Raw genomic sequence first — 23872 nt, 5'->3', positions numbered from 1 at the left:
AAATTATTAAATAAATTATAAAGATTTTATATTTAAGTGTAAAATATAAAGCTTAGCTTAATACGTTTAATATACCTTTAATAAAATTTTAAGATAATTATATAAATAACGGTTTTTTAACGTTAATATTAATTATTATTATTATTATTATTTCGTTTAATAAAAAGAAAAAATTAAACTAAATACGTTAAATTAATAAATAACTTTTCTTAAGAATTAAATATTAATTACGAAGAAAATAATATCGGGAATTTAAATAATAAAAATATAAATAATAATTAATAAAAATCGTTTAATTTTTACTTAAATATTATTATATTTATGGGTTTTTTTAAATATTACCGTACTTTACATTTAAATAAAACTTATTATTAAAATGAAATATATTCACCTTAAAATAAGTTAAAAATTTAATATAATAAATATTAATTTTTTTTAATTACTTTTTAAAAATTAAATGTTTAAAATAAAAGGTTTTATAGCTTTAATATTTAATAATATTTATTTAAAAAAGAAAGGAAAATTCGAATATAAATAATTAAATAACTTATTTTTTTTTTAAAAGTTTATAGTTTTTTTTATAACGAAATAATTAATTTTATTAACGTTAATTCGCGTTAAGTTTCGAATAATTATTTAAATATAACGTTAAAATAAAAAGATTAATTAAATAAGTAAATTATAAGATTCGAATATTAATATAAAACTAAAAAATAAAATAAAAAATAAATAACATATAATATATATTTAATAAAAAGTAAAAATAAGTTATATTTTTTTTTAAATTTAATAAATACTTACTTATATAATTTTTACTTTATTTTTTCCTTTATTAATAAGCTATAAAATTTAATAATAAAAATTAATATCGTTTTATTATTTTAATTTATTAAATTAAAAATTTTATAAAATAAAAAATATTTTTATTTATAATAAATATTTATATATTTATTTAAATATTAAAAATATTATTATTAAATATTAATAACGTTTTATAAATTATAAAATATAATATAAGTTTCATATATATTATTTATTAATATTATGTACATTTTAATATATTAATTAAATTAACGGGTTAGCGAATACGAACTTATAATCCATTTTATTAATATATTAAAATTAATTTAATTTAATCGCGTTAAATTAATAAAATATTATTAATTTTTATTTTAATAATAATAAGTTAAATTTAGTTTAATCGAAACGAAACAAGTTAATAAATTTAAATTTAAATTTAATTTCTATATATATTATAAATAAATTAATATTTAAGTTAATATTTAAAGAAATTAATAAATAAATCGCGTTAAGTTAATATTTATTAATATATATTTACATAATAATTATTTTAAAATATCCATTTTACATAAAATAATTATATAATCCTTAAAATAACTTTTTTACAAATTATCGTTTTTTTATAAATAATCGTTTTTGAATTAAAAACCATTTACTATATAACAACGTTTAATTTCCACTAAATGGTCGTTAATGGGCAGACGCGTTTAGAGTTTAAAAACCGTTTTTGAAACCCCTCCATTGCCATTACGGTAGGTATACCTACCTAATCAATAGGTACGCAAGGCACGTCTAGTGTTAGTACCTAGCGTCATAACATTAACATGCTAATATACCAACCTAGTAAGTAGGACTTATAAGTAAGTACTTACACTAATCAGTATGACTACAGATATAAGGCTCACAAGTTAAGGGTGAAAGTTGCAAATCTTGTGCAACGCTTGTAGTTCAAGCACGATTGTTCCGTCAGTTTTTTGGCGGCATTTATAAATTTCGACCCAATGTTCATGACGTTTAAGCCTCTGGAATCGGAGCCGGGCAACGGACATTACGTTCTCGAGTCTACCGCCTCACCTCTCAACAGACCACCGCATAGGATCTCCCGGTCAGCTTGTGTCTACTGCAGATCGAAAAAGGTTAGTCGCCATAGATAATTGCAACGCAGCGGTCGTACGAGGGTCTGTTTTAACCGAAATGGGCTTGTTTAGGTCAAATGCACAGGTGAAGAAGATGGGTGTCGGCGATGTTCGGATAAGCAGATAGCATGTTCATACACCAGTCCTAGCCGGACTGGGATAGATATGGTGCCAAAACGCCTTCCACGCCTGCGACGGGTTGCCAAAGATGCGGAAGGCGACGTTCTAAGCCTGGGAGATGACATTGCTACCCCGCCAGGGGGACTTGAGCAGTCCTCCGACGTTGAGATAACTCCGGCTTGGGATTCCATCATAATTGATCCCGACCTGTTGGGTATAGATTTCGATCTGACTCCATCTGATACGACACGCGACAAGCAATCTGCGTATACAAATTCCAGCAGCTTGTTTTTCGACGGCTTTCAAGCCAGCGACGACACCACTGTTACTACCACCACCCCTATATCCACTAATCAAAGCCCACTCATGCATGTAGCCAATAGGCTCAGCACTGATGACATCGCCTTCCCTCTCAACCCGAGTCCGATTCCAAGTCCAAACCACTCACACTCTCTCTGCTTGGAAATGCTTCACGTGTTTGAAGTAGTCGAGATAAGACTAACATGGACGCATCACACCATCTCGAACCCGTCCACATGCACAGTTAATCCACGCACACCGCCATTATCTACATCTAACGACGAATTTATATGTCAGAAGGAGGTGCTGAGTAGTTGCGACAAGTGGCTCAACCAGGACGCGTCCTACATCCAGTCCCGACATGCCGTATTAATGATTTCGATTATGGACCGGCTGCTGGCAAGCATCCTGTTGATGGCCGAGATACCTGAAGGCCGGAAAGGTGTTGATACACAAGCCACTACCATATCACCTGATAGGTCCTTCAGCTATGAGTCGAGGCAACCATCCCGGGATCAGCTCGTGTCTTCCGTGGAGGCAGGCCACAGTCTTCAGCCTGACCACCAGAGTATGAATGATGAGGAGAGAATCCACGTTTTTAAAAGTCTTTTGAACTTCCGCGCTTCCCGACTCCGGGGATTACTAGAGGGACTAAGGGCGATAACGGCGTTGAATCGATGGCAGATGCAGACGAATATGGTGCAGCATCTTCTAGACCGGCTGTCCAAGCATTGCGACCTACTATGACTTGAATCCAGGGACCGCTAGCCCGAAATAATGAGAATAAAATATAAAAAAAATGAAACGACATAAAAATAGGAAGCAGGTCCCTTATAATATCCTTTTTCAATATTACAACATGGCCGAATTTGTACCTATGCTCGCCCCTCTGTCATATTGCCATTGCTCATCCAGCTAGCGACATCTTTCACTATGTGAACTTGGCCGTAGAGATCAGTCACGTCCCAGAACATGGTCCAAATATCCATCTGGCGACGTCTTCCAATGCTCTGCAATGCTCTGCATCCCATCTCCAAGGTGTTTCATGGCGTCCCCAAGCCAACTCCGCTCCTATTGCGCAAGTTCATACAGAGTCTTTTTCTTGGTCGCCAACGCCAAGTTAATGCCTCCTCCGCCGCCGTCCTTCTTAGCACTCATGGCGAACTCGGGGAAGTCAACCGAGTTCAAGGTGCATTCGGCCCCGTCACCGGCAATATGTCGATAATCATTGTACATGCGGCACATGGTCGCTAGGTGCTGGCGCCCCGCAGACTTGGCTCGCGTCGAGGGAAGATCTCGAATTCACACAGTATCCCAATTCGTGGCGTATATGAGATATGCCGCGGTGGAAGATGGGGACCCCATCATGCTAGGATATTCCATCCTCAGCAGTTCTGACAATGACGACACGATCAGCTCAACGCCAACATGTGCCGTCGCAGAAACGTCCCAACTATTGAGCTGAGAAGATAAAGACATATTTGCTCGACGAATGCGCTTATCTACCCCTACGGGCAAATTAGTTACCGTATTGAACGGCTTGATGCGGTGTCTCTGCAGAGAGAGAAGTGAGGCCGCCGTATTCAAGATGCCATCGATCTGTGGTGCTGCTGTAGTCACTCACCAGCTACCATCATCGAGTCAAAGATTCCGACCGACGTATTTCCAACTTGGCCACTTAGTATCTTAATGGCCCTAATCCCTATTTCATCTCGGCACCTTTTAACTACTACTCAGGGCACCTGATGTTTGTAAGCAGATTTCCGGCACAATGATAATAAATATGCAGGGGTCTCGGCCCGCTCTCGGGCATCCCAATTAGGAACTAGCCGAGAACCAACTCGGGGAGATCGGACGGCCTACCACACAAGCCATGGGCATCTATATGGAAAATGTCGTGTAACGCACCTCAAGACTGTTGGCTGTCTTCCCATAACTGGGGCGGAGGACTTACTATCTGCCCAACTACCTAGACTTCCCTTCCCTTCCCTAACCTCTTACTCCCCGTTTCTCAGCACATCATTCCCTCACCTTATCGCACCATCATACTAGTATCGTGGAAGCCATGGCGTTCCCAGGGGCGCCGCACATCATATTCGGCTGCGGCGGCCTTGGTCAAGAATTCGTCGGCGAGGATTCTGTGAGAGAGCTGTTGGAACTGCTCAAGGAAGCGGGTATAGGTCGGCTCGATACGGCCGCTCTATATCCGCCTTCAGACATTGGGGCCTCGCAACGTCTGCTCGGACAAGTAGAGGCGGCGCGACTAGGATTCGATATCGACACTAAGGTATTGATTAGCATGTCTGGCTTCAAGGGTACTCTAGAGCCCGAGAAGATCGCCAAGTCCATTGCGGAGAGCTATGAGGCCTTGAGGCTCGGAGATGGTCAACGTGTCAATGTCTTCTACCCCCATGCTCCGGACGTGGCCACACCTTTGAAAGATCAGGCAGCCGGGTTCGATGCGCAATACAAAAAGGGGTTGTTTGACAAGGTAAGTGTTTTTAGACCTCGCGTGACAAGCAGTTAGGTCGGTACTGATTCTCGCCACAGCTGGGTGTTTGTAACTTCTCAGCCGAGATGCTTACCGAGTTCATCGACATCTGTGAACGTGAGGGATATGTTAAGCCGACCGTGTACGAGGGTATCTACAACCTAATCGACCGCCAACATGAAGGGCCGGTGCTTGATCTGGTTCGCAAACATGGAATGCAATATGTGGCGCATAGTCCGCACGGTAGTGGTTTCCTCCACGGCGCCCTAACGTCCGGTGAAGTCGAGGGAACACGCTTCGCCAAGGGCAATATCATGTCAACGGATGCCCGGCGGTATGATACTGATAAGAATCACGAGGCCATCCGATTTCTCAACAAGGCGCTTGAACCGCACGGCATCTCCAAGCCGGAAGTAGCGCTGCGTTGGCTCGCCTTCCATTCGAAATTGGAGCCACGAGATGCTATTATTTTCGGCGCGAGCAAGATTGCTCAAGTTAAATTGAACGTGGAGGCGCTTCGGAAAGGCCCGCTTCCGCAAGATGTAGTTGCGGTGCTTGATGAGGCTTGGAAGATTGTTAAGTAGTTTCATAATTGGTGTGGCAACTTGCGTGCTGTAGTATAAACCAAATTTGTTGGTGAAGGTCCTGTATCTTAGGGGCTTATGCTCTATATTGAAACACTAAAGAATGGATGGATCCCTTTTGCTGAACCAAATTAAATTCTCGCAATTGCTCCAGGGCTGTTGAATAGCACTGCCGAAAAAGTTTTGGGGATTAGCGCTCAAGGTGCCTAAAAATCACCCTCGCTTAGGTACACCCACCTAATACCTAGTAAAGTTGCCGTTCAGAAACGTCTTTAGCACCATATCACTGATCACATGTACCTATCCACAATCCATACACCTGTTTCGGAACCTTCCTATAACGAAATTCAATGACTATCAATGAGGACATAATAGATCTACCTAGCAGCCTAGCAGGTGAAAAAAATCACCGGAATAAGATAGAAGCAAAGATTCTCATGTATTACTCAAAAGAGCTTAAAAACCCCCTTGGAGCCGATCGTCATAACCCACCATCCCGCTAACTCAATTTTATATTATGGAAGGTATCCACTAAAGTCCCTGTAGATTACAGGGGGCTTACAAGCTTTCGAGTGCTAAAACTACAAGGGCTCCGGGGAATAATTACTAGAGTGAATAGATTTTTAACAACTACCAGGTGCTAATCCTGCATACACGCAGAAGCAGAAGCATCGCTCTCGGCGGCCGCTACGAAATAGATAGTACTAAAAGACATCGAATAATAACCCTTGGAATCATATCTATATATTTTCTTTCAGCTGGTTCTACATCGAATCTCGTCGCAATTCCCAACGTCGTATCAGAGGATCGTGGGCATGTCACCTTTTAAAACTCCTTAGAACCTGAGATACACTTATCATCGTTGGTCCCATGAACTTGACATCGCACCGGGTTGTTATACATATGATCTGCAAATATTCCCGGCATCTGGGTGCACATCTGGCCCTTTCCGGAAGATGGTGACCGAGTCGCGTTCAATTCTCGGTCGGGGTCGCTTTTGATTGGCTAATACATGCTAAGAGGATCTCCTTTAGGAAACCCACTGCCCGACGCTCTATTAGCGCTATCGCTATCATCTTTACTATAAGTACCTAACTAAATCCACCGGATCTTTTCGTACCACACCCCATTAGCTACCTATGGCTTTCAACGGCACCCATGTGCAGGGCCTGCAAGGCTCGGAATGGGGGGTTTCGCAGAGGCTTAATACGGATTTTCACGATTATATATCATCGTCGAAAGTCATCAAATTAGTCGGGATCGTGTTACTTTGGCTTTTCGCTATTTCGTTCTTCCAGCCCAAGAGGCCCAGAATTCCGGGCGCCCGAGTACACGGGTCTCGGGGATGGTGGGAGCCTTCATTCTTGCTCAAGACTCGATTTATATATGACGCGTATAGAATTATTAATAGTGGATATGATAAGGTACGTCTGAGTGACTTATTCTATTCCAGAACCCCATGGCTTCTTTGCTATATGCTTATATCACTTTCAATATGACAGTTCAAAGATGTCCCTTTCGTGGTACGTCGTTACGATACCGACATCCATGTTATGCCAATGAAGTACTTAGACGAGCTACGCTTGATTCCAAGAAATGAACTCAATGGGAAGATGGCGCATTATAACGTGGGTGTCTCCGTGTCCGGTATCTCAGCTATCGAATAGGTGTTTCCTTTCTAACTGCCAGGCAGAACTTGTTCAAAGGCTGGTCATGGGCCTCCGTAATTCGTGATTCTGACTTGCACGTCACCGTATTAACAAAAAAGCTGAACCCGGATGTGGCTAAATACGTCGATATGGCAAACGAGGAACTCGAGTACGGCTGGCATATAGACGTACCCAAGCCCATCGAATGGACCGAAGTCGACATACAGCAAACCTTGCGCATGCTTGTCGCCCGCATGTCGGCAAAGGTCTTTGTGGGCGATCCAGCGTGTCGTGATCCTACATGGCTAAGCCTAACACTAAACTTCTCCCAGGATTTATTTTTGGCAGGTTTCGCGTTGCGCATGTTCCCGCCGTGGATGCACTTCTTGGTCAAGCCATTGATTCCAGCGCGATGGCGTGTACAGAAGCAGATTGACATAGGCACTAAGGTCGTCCGTCAGTACATGCTCAAACGCGAGGAACAGGTCAAGGCAGGCCAGAGAGGTGATGGAACGTTATTTGAATGGATGGTCGACCACGCGGTGGGAAATGAAGGATCGTTGGAACAAATGGCTGCCAGACAATGCATCCTGACGCTTGCGAGCATCCACACAACGGCAGCGACAGCGGCAAACGTTCTATTTGACATTATTGCTCACCCCGAATGGGTTGCCGTACTAAGAGACGAAATCGATGAGACACTCAAGACTCATGGTGAGCTCGGACAAAATATGCCAGTCAAGTCGTGGCTCCAGCATCTGGAGAAGATGGATAGCTTCATCCTTGAAAGTCAACGACACAATCCACCCATCCTCTGTAAGTGCAATTATGTGTATCACCAAAGAAGGATGTGGGATATGGCGAGCTAATATCATCCAAAGTGACACCTCAAAGGTTAGCAATGGTGCCCCTAACCCTAAAGGACGGAACACACATTCCAGAGGGGACTCGCATCGCGTGGCCCGGTCCGCAACATGCCTTCGACCCCACCATCACCCCGGATCCCGATACATTTGATCCAATGAGAAGCTATCGCAAGCGGCACACCGGCAACGGGCAGAATCTCCACAAGTTCATGGCAGGCCAATCCGACCCCGATAACATGTCTTTCGGCTACGGGGGACAAGTCTGTCCCGGCCGATACTTTGCAGTTGGCGAGATCAAGCTGGTGCTTATGCGACTGCTTCAAGAGTTTGATTTCGCCTCGCCTAGGGGGAATGGGCATCCCCGGAGTATTTACGCTGACGAGAACGTGATATTGGATCCCTATGCTAAGGTTATGATGAAGACAAGGCAGACGGTTTAAGGGGAAGATAAATTCCAAATGTACTAGGTAAGTATCTATCAGTTTCAAAACGTGTCGGCTCGGCGAAGGGTTTGGAGCAAACCACATACCAATCTACCCGCGTGTGGAGCCCTCGGTATATAAGGTCAACGGATAGGAAATTCACTACCGTCCCAACATATCCAGCAGTGCCGTTCAAATAAACGCATACGTTACACACTGCCGGATAGGTATACATAGGAAACCTAGGTAACATGGCTCCGTTTCCTCTCAAATGAGCGCGTTCGTGGTCAATTCCCAGAGCCTCTATACACATTATGAGGCCCCTTTAAAGGATTAGTACATTCACGTCTGATGGGATTTCAAGATACTATATGGCTCTCTCCTTCTACTATTCCATACACGGATCCGTCTACGTCATTGAAATAAGTACTTTAACACCGGTTTCCACGTGTATATGTCATTATCAAAAGAAATTCAGAGGGTAGGTATTCGCAATTGCTATTTCCAGAAGTTATAGCTCAACCCAAGCCAAAGCCTCATAACCATATCCCATAACGTATCTATTTCGCGATAAGCATAAACAGAAGTATATGTGTTTCTCCGAAAACGTTGGCGCATTTATCCCCCTCGATTATAGTCACGGTTTCCTCGTATGTATGGCCATATCATTCGAAAAGATACAGCCTAGCTGCAGGATCCCAGCCCTCTAAGAGCACGATCATAACATCCACCACAGACGATTCTTTTTTGGTCGGTGAGAGCTCGGTAGCATTCGTAAAATGGTGCGAGGTGCCGGCCAGCCTCTTCACGGCAGTTGCACTGACATTGGGTGTAGCCGTTGGCCATGGTGAAATTTTCCTCGAAGTGTTTCTGGGAAGGTAGATTGGGTTTTGTCTTGTTGATTAGGGGTATCTTAGAGACAGCGAGCGAGTTTTAGGGGTACTGCTTAGAAGTTCTGGTGATATTAGTATCTAGCACGGTGAGGTTCAGTGTGTATAAACATTTTGATATTAAAGGTATTGCGAGTTAAGAAGCTAAATTTATATATTGATAACTTCAACATTTTTCGCGTACTACTTCGAGAGATGATGGCTTCTACCGTGATTGTACAGTGATCTGAATGCGAAGCTACCTAGTTAGCTAAATATGTGAGTATGACCTCTAGAATGAATATGTGGTTAAAGAAGAACTAAATAGCATATGTACTAGGTAGGTCTATTCACAGATGAAAAGAATTTGAGCTTATTTTTAGTTATCATCTTATATTACTTTCACTACTTGGACTTTAGAAGATATCAACATAGCCCGTGACTACTAAGTAGGTGGTAGGAGCTACCATCATCACGAATAAGGTAGATAATTGGAAAATCATTCCTAAGGCAGCAAGTATCTCTGAGCGTAAAGTGACTTCCAAGTAGAAAGCCTATCGTCCTTTATGCTGTAGTATCGTGATGGCCGAATAAACGGCATGTTAGTTGAAAGTAGGTAGTGATGAAACGTGCAGGTTTGTTACCTATGTAGAATAGCAACACTGATGAAATAATTCCAGTTCACCGTAGTTCATCCAATCTTAATTCCGATAGGATATTAAGATGCCTATGAATTAACTAGTGAGTTGCGAATGAAGACACATCATTATTGATGACTAATGTAGTAGGATGCATTGTGAATCACGACCCTCCGATTGTACGATTGACCTAGCCCTAAAATGTGTGCAAAATTCATGTACACTGTAGGTCCAAGGTAGTTACCGAAAATTGACGATGAAATTCTGTGAGGCTGCCTAGGATTATAAGGCGGTGCGCATAAATATCCCCCTTTCCGTCCATATAGGTTACTTACCCATGTTATTACTCTGTACCTAGTAGCTAGTTGATGTCAGTGGTGTATATTTCCATCCCCAGGTCCAGTACCTAAATCCAGTATGCAGGTCTCTAGGTCTTCTAATTGTCAACACATTAATATTTTAGAAGGTCTAACAATCTATAGTACCAGCTACTGCGTATGTAGATAGGCACCTAGTAATTATCTATACATTGATAAACCGGAAATACATAATATAGATATAGACAGTAGGTAATAAGAGGTAAAAATACAGTAAAACAAATTCTAATGATTGTTAAACTTTCCCAATAAATCTTAGACTTTGAAAATTATATAATTATTCGGCAATTGAAAAAAGAAAAAAAAAAGTAGTTATTATGATCCATTTGAAACTAAAATAATGATTGTTAGCCCCCAAGATGCCCCGGTATATATAGCACTCAAGCTGAATATTTAGTTCGTGCCGAGTCGCGGGGGTCTGCGCGGGGGCCCTGTACGACCAACCTAAGTGTGGGGCACATCGCAGGGCAGGAGCCACGGGCAGTGCAGTGCGCTAGACATGAATTCTGGTTTCACTGAGCTTTAGCCACCGAATATTCGTCCCAACATCTTTCTTGCGCCTTGGCCATCACCATCAGCCGTATAAACGCTGAACAATCCATGGATGTTTTCTAGTTCTGTAACAGCGGATGGAACATAAGAGGGTGGTATTGAAATATGTAGGTATGGAATGGTAGCCAATGAGGGGGTGGGCAAAAATGTTCGAAGCGCCGCCCCTGGTATTTCTCGGCCTGACCAACAACTCTTTGCTCTCAGATGCGGCCCGAGGAACGCCTCGGGGTGTCGGGGACCATGAAGATAGAGAATAATCCAATCAAGATTCAACTTCACCAAATCTGAAACAACGCTGGAGTCTGGACGAACAATCGAGATACTACCTACCTAAGGTACAGTATGTTTTCCTTCATGCTTCTAAAATTGGGTTTCATGGGCTGATTACTACTACATAGGAACTTGGTAGGGATGGGATTAGGCACGTACCGAGACAAAGAAAATGACTACATGAAGCCACAAGATATGAGGTGCATAAAATCTTTCAGCTTACCCCCTAACTAATAGATAAACGCGGGTCGTTCACGTTCAGCCTACTTTATTTCCCAGTCTTCGCTTTTTTAACATTAACCACAATCACTACCTACTTCGTACCTACCTACCTTCCCAATACATACATAAATTTCACTGCTTTCATTTTGAGCCATCATGGAAGGCATTTCTCTAGACTCAACAGTTCTAGAGCAGCTTCATGGGGAGCAGAAGGCCCTCTTAGATGCTATCGATGACTTACGTAAACACGGAATCGGTCGATTCGTCGATCTCCCCCAGATCATCGTCGTCGGGGACCAATCCTCTGGAAAAAGCTCCGTGCTCGAAGCCATCTCAAGAGTACGATTTCCTGTCAACGATGGACTCTGTACAAGATTTGCAACAGAACTCGTTCTTCGCACCAATAACCAAACAAAAGTTGATGTTCGAATTCAACCCTCTTCGACATCTAAGGACGAGGAGCATTCCTTTGATGAGAAATCCTTCAATAAGGAAGAGCTACCTCGCATCATCGAGGAGGCTAAGAAAAAGATGCTCAAGGGAGATGCTGGCTTTTCAGAAGATGTTCTGAGAATTGAGATAAGCAGTCCCGATGTACCCCATCTAACTATGGTCGATCTCCCTGGTTTCTATCACTCCGAAGATGAAAATCAATCTGCCGCTGGTCGAGAGATTGTAGAACGCTTAGTCGAGCGCTATATGGCTCGCAAAAATAGCATCATTTTGGCTATTATCTCGGCGCGCAACCAAGTCATCTTGCAGAAAGTTTTGTCTAAAGTTAAGCACCACGACAAGAAAAAGCAGCGAACCCTTGGCATCATTACAAAACCGGATATTCTCACATCTGGATCCCTGGATGAAACCAATTTCGTTCGCCTGGCTAAAAATCTAGATAAATCACACGTGTTATCTCTGGGATGGCACGTACTTCGCAATAGAGGTGAAAAAGAGGTTTCGCACACTGATAAGGAGCGAGATGATAAAGAGCGAGAGTTCTTCGAATCAGGCGTCTGGTCCAGTGTACCGTCGAAGAACCGCGGAGTAGAATCACTTCGAAAGAAGCTAAGCGGTATCCTCTTGGGACATATCAAGGATAACCTCCATGGTCTAATCCAGAGTATCGAGGAACAGGTCAACGAGCACAAAGCTCGGCTCAAGCGCCTTGGCGACCCAAGGTCGACTGAAAAAGAATTACGAACACATCTCGACAGAATCGCCTCCCAGTTTCATATCTTGTGCCTACAGGCAGTGGAAGGGAACTACGCTGATCAGTTCTTCGGCGGCCTCTATCCCAAGAACGAAGGAACTACGATTGACGACAGCAGAATTAGAAAGATTCGTGCACTTATTCGAGACCTGAATCGGGCATTCGCATATGTCCTAGAAACGAAAGGTTCCAGGCGTATTATCATTCCTAAAAAATCGACAACCGCACTAGAGAACTACAAGAGTCTTGATAGTACTGGTGAGGTGGGCATAATCGCAACAGATTTATCAAAGGTTACTTTGCCCCCATCTCCTCAACCCCTGGCCCCTTTCCTTCAACCACTAGTCAATAATTACACAATTCAGAACCCAGAGAGAGTCACCTTCGAAAATATCGCGTCAGATTTAGAATCACTATCATCGGCAAATCAAGGTAACGAATTTCCTGGGACTTCGAACGATCGTCTAGCCGTGAAACTTTTCCAGGACCAAGCCCAGCCATGGGAAGCAATCGCACGTTGTCATATTCAACTTGTGCTTCAAACGACCAAAGCATTCGTCGAAAAGCTTATGAAACATATCGTGGATCCAGACGAGCGGACTTTCTCCGCAATCCTCTCTAATATAGTAGACCCCTTCTTTGATGAGAAGTCTGTAATCCTTGAAAAGAAGTTACAGGAACTTCTGTTCCATTATAAGAGTGGTTATCCGCAGCCTCTAGATAGCGAGTTCCGAGGCATGCTTGCAAGAAGAAACGAGAAGAATCATAAGGTAGATGCGATCCAGGACTTACTCGAAAACCAGCCGGAATTATTCACGAAGGAAGCGTACACAAAACTCAAAGCAATATCAATACCGAAACCCACAAGCGAATTCGGCGTGGATGGGTTAATTGATAAGTCCGAGACGTACTATGAAGTAATTTAACCCTGTACTACAAGACGCGGATGGCTTCTAACATAACTCACAGATGTCACTTCGTACCTTCATCGATAACGTGATTGTCTTAGCTGTTGAGAACCTCCTCATCAGAGCCCTGCCGACAATATTTACCTCCGAGAGGGTCAATCAGATGGAGGATGACGAGCTTGGACGGCTAGCATCAGAGTCGCCTGAAATCAATATTGAGCGAAAGGAGTTGCAAGAAGAATACGACGCCCTCATGAAAGGGTTGCAAATCTGCAACAAGTTCAAAGAGCGTAAGGCGGCAGGTTAGTACTTCATAACTTCGGCATTTCTAGTGATGGAGTAGGCTAATATTGTGTAGAGTCTTTCTCAATAGGATTAGAAGCACCTCTAGAAACCCGACACGACGACGCGTTGTTCTCTGTTCCACAACTATCACTTGGTAGAGTTTTTCAATATGGCAAGTATGCTTCTAGCCAAGACCGGGTCCCGCCCGAAGCTCAAACCCCTTCGGGACTATTTAGTACCCCAAAGTCCGGCGCTCAGGCGCCTCCCGGAACTAAACAGCACGAAGGACTATTTAGTACCCCAGCCTCGAGCTCTCAGGTGCCTCACAAAGCTCAACAACATGAAGGACTGTTTAGTCGCAGTTCTCAATCGTCTTCGACCACCACCCAGCCCTCTCCGTTCTCGTTCAATGAGCCCGCATCAAAAGTTTCCTCTGGGGGCCTCTTTGGATCAGCTTCCCTAGGGACGAATAATTCATCGGCCTCGACGGGGATATTTGGGAATCCGAAGAAACCCTCGAAGCAAGGTAGTTCATTGTTCAGCGAATTGAGCAAGTCACCAGGACAATCATCCACGCCGGTCGTTTGGGGGTCCGTTTCCAACAAACAAAATGCGACGCCGTCTTCTTCAAACACATGTAAGTTTTCTAAATTATGCTAGAAGCCACCAATAACAATTAACAATTCCTAAAACAAGGATCAGATTATAGCCCCATGCCGAATAAGTACGTTACTAGGGTCGAACCTTTCCGCCTAAGAGAAAATACAACGTCTTCGCACTGCGACGTTTTCCAGCATATATGTTTTCAGGGAGCGTATAAAGCCTATTCACCTGAAGAGTTAAGACTGCTGGCATCTGCTACTGATACGATAAAGATACTTTAGATAAGGAATTCCCATCATGCAGTGCTAGGTAACTACAATAATACCTAGTATTTCTTGTGAAAAAGGTTTTGCTACCACCTCGAAATAACCCACAAGAGTGATGCGTTGACAACATCTTTGCTAATCTCGATAACTAGATGGATTGACGTCGAAAGAGTTTCATTAAGTTGTGAGCAGAATAATTATGTGATCCCAAATTGGAGTGCTGTAGATCTTTCCATTAGAAGTTTATCTAATCGAACGAACCCCTTATCGTGAGGTTTTCACCGACCAGAGGCGGCGTCTTGGCGGGCTGGTTACCGCACTACACCAAATAGCGTCACCTTGCAGTAGGTCACACTAATTATCCCCTTCCCCTTCACCGGTATATGTCACTATCACCCACAAAAGCTCATCCCATCAATTATTAGCTGAGAGCCGTGCCACTTTTGTTATTGGGTATTCAATATTTCCAGTATCTTGGGTCCGACCCACCAGTTCCGTATGCCAGTTCAGGGGATATCGCCCCACGAAACCGGTGAACGCCAAACATAAGCCGTTACTTATAATAAGCTGGCCTCGTAATGAATAGGTAACTAGTTACACAGGTAATCGAGCTGTCGAGATACAAATCATTTCAAAATGGATTTCGACACGTGGAAGCACCGAGTTGTTGAAGTAGAACCTTCGGTGCGCATCGCCTACATCGACTGTCCCTCCAAAAGCAAGAGACCACAACGAGGTGTGATATTGCTTATCCATGGCTTCCCACAAACCTCATACCAATTCCGCTTTGTTATCGATCCCTTTTCAAGGGCGGGATACCGTGTGATCGCCCCCGACTACCGCGGTGCAGGGGGTTCATCCAAGCCTGCTACCGGCTTCACCAAATCCAATATGGCGCGAGATTTCGTTCGTCTATTGAACGCCCTTGAGATTCATGAGCCAGTTCACTTGATCGGCCATGACATCGGGGGAATGATTGCGTTTGCCATGGCATCGAAGCACCCGTCGCGGGTAGCGAGCATCAATTGGGGAGAATGTCCCTTGCCTGGAACCGAGGTATTCACCGAAGAGTAAGTTGAGAAGCCATGCCAACGAGAATAAGAACAACAATGATGCCAATACGTCCCTAGACTTGCTACGCACGCCGTTCATCAATTCCATTTCGTCTTCCACAATGTGCCTGATCTTGCTCTAGCACTCGTGTCAGGCCGTGAACATGTCTACCTGACCCACTTCTTTCAGAAGCTCGTGCATAACAGTGCCGCAATCAAGCCTGAAGACATTGATCATTACGTGCACTCGTATGAGCAGCCCGGCGCTATGCGGTGCGCCTTTGAGATTTACCGCGCGTTCGAGCAGGACGCCAAAGAGTGCCAGGAATGGATATCGTCGTACGGAAAACTTAGCCTCCCGGCTTTATCCTTGAGCGGGATCGAGAGCAGACATCTCGAGCATGCAAGTGGGATGTTTGCGGAAGTCCATCAGAAGGGAACCTATGAGATCGTGGCGATTCCCGACTCCGGTCACTACATCGCGGAAGAGAATCCGCTGTGCTTTGTCAAGGAGTCGCTGAGTTTCATCGAACAAGCGATATTAGGGCCGAAATAGCAGGATGGGAAATGCGTGCCTAGCTAGATCGAGAGTTCAGCTAGGTACACAAAGTGAATCGATGTACATATACCTAACCGACACATAGATATCATAGAATGAGGTTGTTCTCTCGGTCCTCTTCCATTGACAATATGCTCGATCGGTAACTTGGCAGCAGGACCTGGCTGGTGAGCTGAATCCTAGTTAATACGTGAAAAGATTTTCGATGAGTCTAGACTTCAGCCTCATTGGAGTCATTCCCCCGGTTATATACATTTCGCGAACCATTTGTCGGAGGCCGAAAGTCGCTCTCTCGAGGCTGGCTGATAGAAAGCATGTAGTCGTTGGCTCCTATGGATGGTCACGCATACGACACTCAATGCAAGTAAGCATCGTCGTATGTCTAGACCCAATACTACTACATGATTACATGATGGCAATGCTACCTTCCTCCCAAATAGCCATGCGCAACCTCGTATAGGGTCTTGGCATGAACCAACAACCAACACCACTATATTCGATTTCTGCTTTTCTCGCCAAAGTCTTTGAGCCTCCTATATATAGTGGAGCTCCCACGATTGAGGTCTCAGTCCAAGATCACACACCGAGTAATTCAGACGACATAATTCTCCAAAATGAGCAGAATGCTAACTTCCATTCTCGTTTTCGCCGCCGCCGTTCTGGCATGCGAAATCCCCACGGACGTGCTGCCTAACAACATCACCGAAAGCTTTTCAATCCAGGTGCAGAACGTGTCGTTCCCGGAGATCCACAACCACTTCCTCAATATCTGGGACTGGGGCGGCGGCGACCAACACATCTTCGTCAGTCCCGCGGGGAACTCCACGAGCGAACTTACCCTCGTCGACGGGGTAGTCACCCTGCCGTGGGATCCGATCCGGCGCATCGTCATTAATGGAGAAGTACGTTTAACCAGTTAGGTGCTGAGAATTTGACAAGCTAGGTAGACTAACCGAGGACATAGTACGAGCCCAAAGACAATACAACCAAGATGTTCATGACGGAGCGCGGCGACCCGCGCGCCATCTTCGACGTTGTTTATGGTTGTAACCCGGATACTGATGCGCTGCAGACGGAGCTCGCTATCAAGTCTCGCGGCGACGAGGAATTAGGTGGGAATGTTGGTGTGCGTCCGTTTAACGGGAATTTTGACTTTCGGTGGACGCCGGAGGGGAATACTGGTGAGTTTCTGTGTGGAAAGTCGGTGTGTGATGATTATGGCTGACGAGTTTGAAGCGTATGATCCGGAGAGGCCGTGGACGAAGGTGACTTTGGTGGTGGTTTATCCGTGAGTTGGGTACCTAGGTAGGTAGGTAGGTAGGCTTTGGTCCTAACGGCCACGCCTTTAGGGATGATATTATGAGAGGGGAGTTAATGTACGGAAACCCTTGTGAGGGCGATTTTGATATTGTATATATTTCCATTCATGGCAGACCGACCATATGATTATGCAGAACTTCGTTGAAAGTTGCTGAGTACTACTCATCTATGTTCTTCGATCTCAACATTTTAAATGCAACAACCTGAATCAATAAGTTTTATTGCCTAGACCCATGATCATGTCTGTTCTCAATTCATAATCCGTAGTCCATACCTATCTTAACTCATAATTACCCAGTCTAATGATACAGACCAGGTCGCTCATACGTTAAGCCATGCTAATTAAGGAAGTAGTACATAACAGTCATTAGTTTCCAGAAAATGAATCCCTTGTACGTACAGTCTAAACCAATATCCCATTTCGAATGAATAACACGATTGATACACTATCCTATACCCATTGACGTTGCTTCGAGGTATGTTTCGGGGTCTTCGCTCTTGGTGGTCTCATGTCTGTGAGCGACGCAGCGATGACGGGGTCAATGAACCCAAAAGGGCTTCGCGATCGAAAGCTATGCGGGTAAGCTGACTTCACGTAACTATAGGGGATTTAAGAACCCTTACCTCTGCAAGCTTGCTAGGTCATGGATCCCTATAGGGGGACCTAGAGATTTATGATTCTTGCAAAACGGCGTACCTCCCACGCTCTTCAGCCTACAGTTCGGCCTGCTGCACTTGTGGTCGATGCAATAGTCGCTACCCATCTCCGCCTGTCCTTTACAAGATGTAGACCCTTGGCAAGAATGGTCGGGGCAATACGATCCACCAGGGGCTCGAGAAAACCCGCAACCCATCTCCCCACACGTATGATCTTCGCAAAAGCTGCTTCTCTTCCACCGCGGCTTAAGACAGATCGACGAGTTCCAAGAACAAGCATGACGACCGCATAAGCTTTCCTCAACCACACTAGCTCTAGCACACCCATCTTTGACACAAGTATGCCGTTGGCAGAAGTCGCCGGAGTTGATAGGTGTATTCACGCAGGCCTGGCTCCAATGACACGCATGTATAGCGCATAACCCACGAGCCCCTTTGCATCTCTCGTAGCAGTCCCGCTGCGTACACGTGTGGGTATCGCAATAAAGCTGTTCCACGCTGCCGCGACCATTCTGGCAACCCGACTCCCAGGTACACATATGATCCTTACAGAAACCGCCGTCGCCACCACGTTCCACACAACCAGGCTGAACGCAAGAATGCCGCGTGCAGAACCGGCCTCCCGCGACGGGACCCTCAGTACAACCTCCTCTCTTCGCACAGGTATGGGCTTTGCAGAACAAGCTGTCTAGGATACACGGATCTCGACATCCTTCCTCGTAGCACTTATGCGCCTCACAGCACCCCAAGTTCGGCGCCCGGGGTAATAAGCAACCGTCGCTAAACGAGCAAATGTGGTTCTCGCAGAAAGCTCTATGTCGAACCGTCGGAGCAGAGCATTCCTTCTGATCGCACGTATGACTCTTACAACACGCGTGTTCCCTCCCACACTCTTCATCGTCCCAAAACCTCGAGTCCGGGCACGCGCGCCGTTGACACTCATGCAGGGTACAATACGTCGCCTTCGAAGTTTTCTGAAGACATCCCTCCTCGGTGCACGTATGATTCTGACAATAATCACTAACCGCATCGTCCGTTTTATACGCTTTCTCCAAACACTCCCCAACCGCACAAGTATGATCGCCGCAAAACCCATCACACCTAAGCGCGGGCTCAACACACGCATCCCAATGACAAACATGTCTCTCGCACCACGTCGAGCCCTCCGCCCTCACCTCCAAACACCGCGCCTTCCAGCACTTATGTCTGCGACAAAAGCCACTCTCAGGAATACACGGGCGTTCGCAATCCCGACACTTATGTTTCCCACAATGTCTAAACCCCTCAATCTGCGCCTCGCCACACCCCTTCGAAACACACTTATGCGTCGCGCAGAACTGGCTCTTCTCGAACCTGCGCGCGGCACACTCCTCCACCGAACACTCATGCCGCACACAAACCCTCCCCGCGCCCTTCCGCGCAGCCCGACACCGATCAACCTCGCACTTATGCTCCGCGCAGAACTCGCTCGCCTTGACGAACGGACGCACACACGCGTCCGCGCGACAGCGGTGTTTAGAGCAGAACTTCGCGGGCGCCTCGCGGCGGCCCGGACACCGCTGGATCTTGCACGTGTGCGCGTCGCAGTACCTGTACCCGTCTTCCGGGCTAAGAGTATTACAACCCACAGTCTCGCAGGTGTGTTTCACACAGTAATGAGACGGGGTAGCTCTGGCGGCTTCACAGCCACGCCAGCGACACTGGTGGTTCGCGCAGAAGCGTCTGCCGCGGCCTTTTTCGCGGCGGGAGACGCACCCGGAGACATGGCACTCGTGCTTGCGGCAGTAGTGGCTGGCGACTGTGACGGTGCGGTAGCAGAAGGTGGATTGGCAGCGGGGGCTGCTGACGACGGGGAGGGCGAGGCCGGTGTCTGTGATGACGGTGGCGCCGCCGTCGTCGAGCTCGTACGGCGCCGACGAGTTCATGTCGTGTTCTGTGTAGGCCGGGGGCGGGGTTTCGGGCCGCCTCACGCGACGTCGCGGAGGGATTGAGATGCGCCGTGGGGGCATTGGGCGCCGGTGGTAATGGTGGTGGTGGTTGTGCGGCCGTGATTGTAGCTACACATACACGCACACGTACGCGGGAGAATCATAGATGGATGGCCTAACTAATCTCGACGGCTGCCTTACCTACCTAGGTATTTTCCGGGATGACTAGATGGAGAAACGATAAGGAAGGATGAGGTACGGAGCGTGAAAACACGCGGTATTCGCGGGCCAAGGTCGCGAAAGATCATTTCCTCGTGAAAGTGCAAGGCTGGGCTGGGCTGTGGGTGTCAGCGAGTTTCCAAGAAAAACCAAGGTCGCTTTCGGGAAGCTCTGAATTGTCAATTCGGTCGGGTGGTTCTTGATAGGCCAGCTGCATGCCCCTTGGTGTCGTGGGGTCGAGCGAAGACTCCGGAATTTGGTTGGCTGGTATGCGTTGTGAGGCGCGTGCATGCGGGTGATGCGACGAATTGACAACTATCCATTAACCGATCCATTAAGATGAATCGAGATATGAGCGTTGCAATGACTTTTGCTTCTCCCTCTAGTCGATAAGACGCCATTCTATCTTTTTTACGTCATTAGCTGTGCCTATAAGAAATGAGAAAAATATGTTTGTGATGACTTATCAAGATGGGTAAGTAAAAGGAGGCAAATATTGAAGAATGCGAATGCGCCAAGAATCAACAACGCCCCAATAACAAACGCGGAATCGACTACTCTACACAAACGGGATACCATTAGCCGGTGAAACCATTTACTAATCCAACGCCACGGACGAATAAAAAAGGTTAGATCCAAGTGCAGGCAGATATATAGAAGTCGGTGTCTCACTCACCGTTCTACACGTACCCCTATCCCAACCCCCTCACTAACTAGTTAGAAGTCAACGGCTCCGTAATATTCTCCGGATCGAACCGAGTCTTATAATAATACCTATCGCCCTCAAGCGACCTCACCCTCTTCAGCCCCTTCTTAAAACACCTATCCACCGCCTCGCACAGAAACATCGAATAATTATCATCAACCGTAACCACGGTCGCCTCATCCACATTCTCCCCCACAAACCCCAACACGCCCTCCAACTGGCCCACCCAAACCGGCCACGCGCCGTGGTGTCCCCAAATCGGGATCTTCATCACGAACAGCAGCGAGCGCAAGCCCTGCAACAACGCCTTCCAAAACCTCGCCTCCTTCGCCGCCGGCCGGAAGAACTCCCACTGCAACTCGCCGGGGCGCGCGATACAGTACGAGTAAAACTCCGTGAACGCGCAAAGCATCAAGTCCCTGACCCTGCGGAGATTGCGCTCTCCCACCGTGAAGAACTTCAGGAACCGCGCCGTGCTCTCGAGATCCACGCGGAACGCGTTGCGGCCATACAGGACATCGAGAGCCTCCTCGCTGACCTGTCGACAGACGCGGAGGAGGCTGGTGCGCGGGCGGAGCCGCACGTCGTAGTGCGTGCATGCGTAGTTTTTCCCGCAGCAGTCCGGGGCTTTTTCCTTGGCTAGACGGCGGAGATGGCGTGGTGCTGTGGTGAACCATGTTCGGAAGCATGAGATGGGCTCGGGTTGCACGAAAAGGTGAGTGTAGATCTCGTTGCGCAGCTCGAGGGGTAGGTCTAGAAATCTGAATGGTTTGCTGCTTGTGCTTTCATCCCTTACATCGCTTATGTGCTGGGATGGTAAATCCTCCTGGGGTGGTATTCCACTCATTATTTACGTATGTGAATGGGTTCGTATATCGGTTCTAGTGGTTCTGAAGAATTGTTGGTGAATGTGAACTTAGGACTGAGGACCGACTATAAGTGATGCTATATCCCCTTTTAAATCGATTCAGACGGTGACTCACTTGACGATACGATGGAAGGGGCGCAGATCCTAAACTAAGCTTTTTGTTAAATTAGTGCCTTGGCTTCTATACAAAATAGCGAATAGTCATGAGCTTGTTTTGTGCCAAGCTTGTATGGGTTAGGGTATTAGGATGCTAGCTATGATGAAGCTTTTTATATGGATTATCCAGATCGAATGCCCATGCAGTATTCTCATAATCTCGTGCTATGGTGTATTCATCTGCTCAGCCGCCTCGTTCCCGAACAGATCTTGTACGTCTTTAAAATGTTCCTTAGCCAACTTAGACGGCTTAAAATCTTCAAACGCCATACTCCAAACCCGTTTCGCTTCATCGTTACTCGTGTCGATTGCGCTGACCCTTCCTGCGTGTTGAGCTAGCATCGGATATGCACTTATCCTCGCTAAACCATGATCCCATGCGAATTGCTTCGGGAGCATGTCGCTCCTCCCTGGAGACTCGTGTCTGGAGGCGACCTTCATATAATGTGCTAAACCTTTCGCGTGCTCGCGGTTATACACCAGTGCCTGGTTACAACATCCAAACCACTCTTCGTGGACGCCTCGCGGCGCACCTATGAGAGCTGCCTTCCCGGATGCGTAGAAAAGCCATATGAAGAGCGGTACCGCGAGGCCACATATGACTAGTAATGTCCACCAATCTAAATGTCGGGCTAGGTGTCGGGGTAGTTGTCTTCGTGCTATAACCAATACCAGTAATAGAGGAACAGCCACAGCAACCGATATAATATGAACGTTGTTGCTCTTGAAGCCGGGACCACCCGACCATCCAAAGCTCCGTTCTTGGTTGAACAGACGAAGGTACAACCATGCATTTGGACCACCCGGCTCAATCTGACCCTTCTGAGGATCATGACGTCTTGGATCTTTCATCATATGTTCGATAGTCCGTAGATTCTTAAGTGTCCTCGCAGCCCAGCCATCAGCGAGGAGAATATCGCCCTCGAAAAGCGCGATGTACGGCGCGTTGGTTGTCTGTATACATCGATCTATGGCATACGCATAATCGTATACCGTCTTTCTCTCAAGCGCGTGCTTATTCTGGCGGTCCTTGGCAAATTGCATGAGTTCGTGGATCTTGCTGTCTTTTTCCTGTGGGGATAGCGTGGTGTTGTAGGTAAACACTTCATCGACGATGTCGGAATTCGCAAACTTGTCATAACTCTTATGCTGTATATTAGGGTTTGGTACATCGGCGAAAAACAACTTCAGGTGCGTGGCTTCTCTTTCGGCTCGTGACATGTTCGCTAGGAATGACCCTACGGCACTGTCGATGTATTGACGCCCTACCATATCTCTCCCGACCGTGATGAACACAGCACATATCTGAGGATCCGCGCCGGCCGTGCCTATTTGTCGCTGAGCCGAATTCGAATTTGCTATAGCTGCGTCGAGAAATTCGTCGGCTTCGGCCTGGCGCGTGGCCGAGTAAAAACGATCGAAGCCATGCTCTTCGGAGAAAAAGACGGAGAGCGGATCACGGTAAAAATAGAGCGAGCCGTATATCGAATATAACGAGACAAGAGTCACGAGAAGAAGCAAGGCGCGGATGCCAGGCTGGCCGAAAGCATCGCTGGCGCTTCGAAGTTGGAGTTTCATTGAGCAAGCAGCCTTGCGCGTTCGACCATTATTGACTCATCTGATGTTGATTTGGGGATGACCGCGAAACTTTCGGTAGATACGAAAGTAGGTACTAGGTACCTACCTGATAGAGCTGACAGGTACAGGGGTGTGCTTATAATTAGAACGCCCTAAGCTTGCGGGATCCCCGTTTATTAAGGTCGCTCTGATCGCTTAGGCTAGGCGGGGGATCTCTTGATGTCTTGGTACCCCACTACCTAATGTCTCTGAGTCTGAATCAT

General features: G+C 46.1%; 10 protein-coding genes across 10 annotated transcripts; 6 read left to right on the top strand and 4 right to left on the bottom strand.

Annotated features, from left to right (window-relative positions):
• Positions 1-1556: 1556 nt before the first annotated feature.
• On the top strand, positions 1557-3392 carry GGS22DRAFT_153752 (uncharacterized protein). The gene is made up of 3 exons (XM_047959913.1): positions 1557-1644; positions 1694-1937; positions 2010-3392. The coding sequence occupies exons 2-3, from the start codon at positions 1803-1805 to the stop codon at positions 3102-3104; spliced, it is 1230 nt and encodes a 409-aa protein (XP_047823213.1). The 5' UTR covers positions 1557-1644; positions 1694-1802; the 3' UTR covers positions 3105-3392.
• GGS22DRAFT_184955 (uncharacterized protein) lies at positions 3233-3602 on the bottom strand (the record flags this gene model as incomplete). Its single annotated transcript, XM_047964250.1, has 2 exons — positions 3233-3377; positions 3448-3602. The coding sequence occupies 2 exons, from the start codon at positions 3600-3602 to the stop codon at positions 3233-3235; spliced, it is 300 nt and encodes a 99-aa protein (XP_047823212.1).
• Positions 3603-4422: 820 nt separating this feature from the next.
• On the top strand, positions 4423-5432 carry GGS22DRAFT_184954 (putative aldo/keto reductase; the record flags this gene model as incomplete). The annotated part of the gene is made up of 2 exons (XM_047964249.1): positions 4423-4848; positions 4908-5432. 2 exons carry the CDS (start codon positions 4423-4425, stop codon positions 5430-5432), a joined length of 951 nt encoding a protein of 316 aa, XP_047823211.1.
• Positions 5433-6570: 1138 nt separating this feature from the next.
• On the top strand, positions 6571-8734 carry GGS22DRAFT_70478 (cytochrome P450; the record flags this gene model as incomplete). Its single annotated transcript, XM_047967859.1, has 4 exons — positions 6571-6856; positions 6935-7060; positions 7126-7897; positions 7963-8734. Coding segments are annotated over 4 exons (1609 nt in total), but the record flags the coding sequence as incomplete, so codon positions are not given.
• Positions 8735-11360: 2626 nt separating this feature from the next.
• On the top strand, positions 11361-14799 carry GGS22DRAFT_70467 (P-loop containing nucleoside triphosphate hydrolase protein). Its single transcript, XM_047967858.1, has 4 exons — positions 11361-13421; positions 13474-13714; positions 13771-14334; positions 14394-14799. Coding segments are annotated over exons 1-4 (2775 nt in total). The 5' UTR covers positions 11361-11453; the 3' UTR covers positions 14396-14799.
• Positions 14800-15396: 597 nt separating this feature from the next.
• GGS22DRAFT_153741 (Alpha/Beta hydrolase protein) lies at positions 15397-16509 on the top strand. The gene is made up of 2 exons (XM_047959912.1): positions 15397-15636; positions 15697-16509. The coding sequence occupies exons 1-2, from the start codon at positions 15458-15460 to the stop codon at positions 16172-16174; spliced, it is 657 nt and encodes a 218-aa protein (XP_047823208.1). The 5' UTR covers positions 15397-15457; the 3' UTR covers positions 16175-16509.
• Positions 16510-16561: 52 nt separating this feature from the next.
• On the top strand, positions 16562-17560 carry GGS22DRAFT_153739 (uncharacterized protein). The gene is made up of 3 exons (XM_047959911.1): positions 16562-17079; positions 17142-17358; positions 17414-17560. Exons 1-3 carry the CDS (start codon positions 16792-16794, stop codon positions 17467-17469), a joined length of 561 nt encoding a protein of 186 aa, XP_047823207.1. The 5' UTR covers positions 16562-16791; the 3' UTR covers positions 17470-17560.
• Positions 17411-20453, bottom strand: GGS22DRAFT_70425 (uncharacterized protein). Its single transcript, XM_047967856.1, has 2 exons — positions 18122-20453; positions 17411-18069 (listed from the first exon to the last, which is right to left on the bottom strand). Exons 1-2 carry the CDS (start codon positions 20161-20163, stop codon positions 17949-17951), a joined length of 2163 nt encoding a protein of 720 aa, XP_047823206.1. The 5' UTR covers positions 20164-20453; the 3' UTR covers positions 17411-17948.
• Positions 20454-20799: 346 nt separating this feature from the next.
• On the bottom strand, positions 20800-22025 carry GGS22DRAFT_70429 (uncharacterized protein). Its single transcript, XM_047967857.1, has 2 exons — positions 20978-22025; positions 20800-20860 (listed from the first exon to the last, which is right to left on the bottom strand). The coding sequence occupies exon 1, from the start codon at positions 21852-21854 to the stop codon at positions 21015-21017; it is 840 nt and encodes a 279-aa protein (XP_047823205.1). The 5' UTR covers positions 21855-22025; the 3' UTR covers positions 20800-20860; positions 20978-21014.
• GGS22DRAFT_70411 (uncharacterized protein) lies at positions 22026-23672 on the bottom strand. Its single transcript, XM_047967855.1, has one exon. It carries the CDS (start codon positions 23607-23609, stop codon positions 22197-22199), a length of 1413 nt encoding a protein of 470 aa, XP_047823204.1. The 5' UTR covers positions 23610-23672; the 3' UTR covers positions 22026-22196.
• Between the last annotated feature and the right edge of the window lie 200 nt (positions 23673-23872).

Source organism: Annulohypoxylon maeteangense (genome assembly GCF_022496945.1).
Source record: "Annulohypoxylon maeteangense strain CBS 123835 unplaced genomic scaffold GGS22scaffold_2, whole genome shotgun sequence".
NCBI classification, from domain to species: Eukaryota; Fungi; Ascomycota; class Sordariomycetes; order Xylariales; family Hypoxylaceae; genus Annulohypoxylon; species Annulohypoxylon maeteangense.
This window is presented reverse-complemented; position numbering and strand designations above follow the sequence as displayed.

What these genes read in the sequence shown, in the direction of transcription:
- GGS22DRAFT_153752 (XM_047959913.1), top strand. Translation starts at nt 1,803, where the DNA reads ATGTTCATGACGTTTAAGCCTCTGGAATCGGAGCCGGGCAACGGACAT. An exon ending in TCTACTGCAGATCGAAAAAG is followed by an intron (nt 1,938 to 2,009) that starts GTTAGTCGCCAT and finishes GGGCTTGTTTAG; the next exon opens with GTCAAATGCACAGGTGAAGA.
- GGS22DRAFT_70467 (XM_047967858.1), top strand. Translation starts at nt 11,454, where the DNA reads ATGGAAGGCATTTCTCTAGACTCAACAGTTCTAGAGCAGCTTCATGGG. An exon ending in AGTCCGAGACGTACTATGAA is followed by an intron (nt 13,422 to 13,473) that starts GTAATTTAACCC and finishes CATAACTCACAG; the next exon opens with ATGTCACTTCGTACCTTCAT. An exon ending in CAAAGAGCGTAAGGCGGCAG is followed by an intron (nt 13,715 to 13,770) that starts GTTAGTACTTCA and finishes AATATTGTGTAG; the next exon opens with AGTCTTTCTCAATAGGATTA.
- GGS22DRAFT_153741 (XM_047959912.1), top strand. Translation starts at nt 15,458, where the DNA reads ATGGCGCGAGATTTCGTTCGTCTATTGAACGCCCTTGAGATTCATGAG. An exon ending in ACCGAGGTATTCACCGAAGA is followed by an intron (nt 15,637 to 15,696) that starts GTAAGTTGAGAA and finishes ATACGTCCCTAG; the next exon opens with ACTTGCTACGCACGCCGTTC.
- GGS22DRAFT_153739 (XM_047959911.1), top strand. Translation starts at nt 16,792, where the DNA reads ATGAGCAGAATGCTAACTTCCATTCTCGTTTTCGCCGCCGCCGTTCTG. An exon ending in GCATCGTCATTAATGGAGAA is followed by an intron (nt 17,080 to 17,141) that starts GTACGTTTAACC and finishes CCGAGGACATAG; the next exon opens with TACGAGCCCAAAGACAATAC. An exon ending in GACGCCGGAGGGGAATACTG is followed by an intron (nt 17,359 to 17,413) that starts GTGAGTTTCTGT and finishes ACGAGTTTGAAG; the next exon opens with CGTATGATCCGGAGAGGCCG.
- GGS22DRAFT_70425 (XM_047967856.1), bottom strand. Translation starts at nt 20,163, where the DNA reads ATGCCCCCACGGCGCATCTCAATCCCTCCGCGACGTCGCGTGAGGCGG. An exon ending in GACCTAGCAAGCTTGCAGAG is followed by an intron (nt 18,070 to 18,121) that starts GTAAGGGTTCTT and finishes TTACCCGCATAG; the next exon opens with CTTTCGATCGCGAAGCCCTT.
- GGS22DRAFT_70429 (XM_047967857.1), bottom strand. Translation starts at nt 21,854, where the DNA reads ATGAGTGGAATACCACCCCAGGAGGATTTACCATCCCAGCACATAAGC.
- GGS22DRAFT_70411 (XM_047967855.1), bottom strand. Translation starts at nt 23,609, where the DNA reads ATGAAACTCCAACTTCGAAGCGCCAGCGATGCTTTCGGCCAGCCTGGC.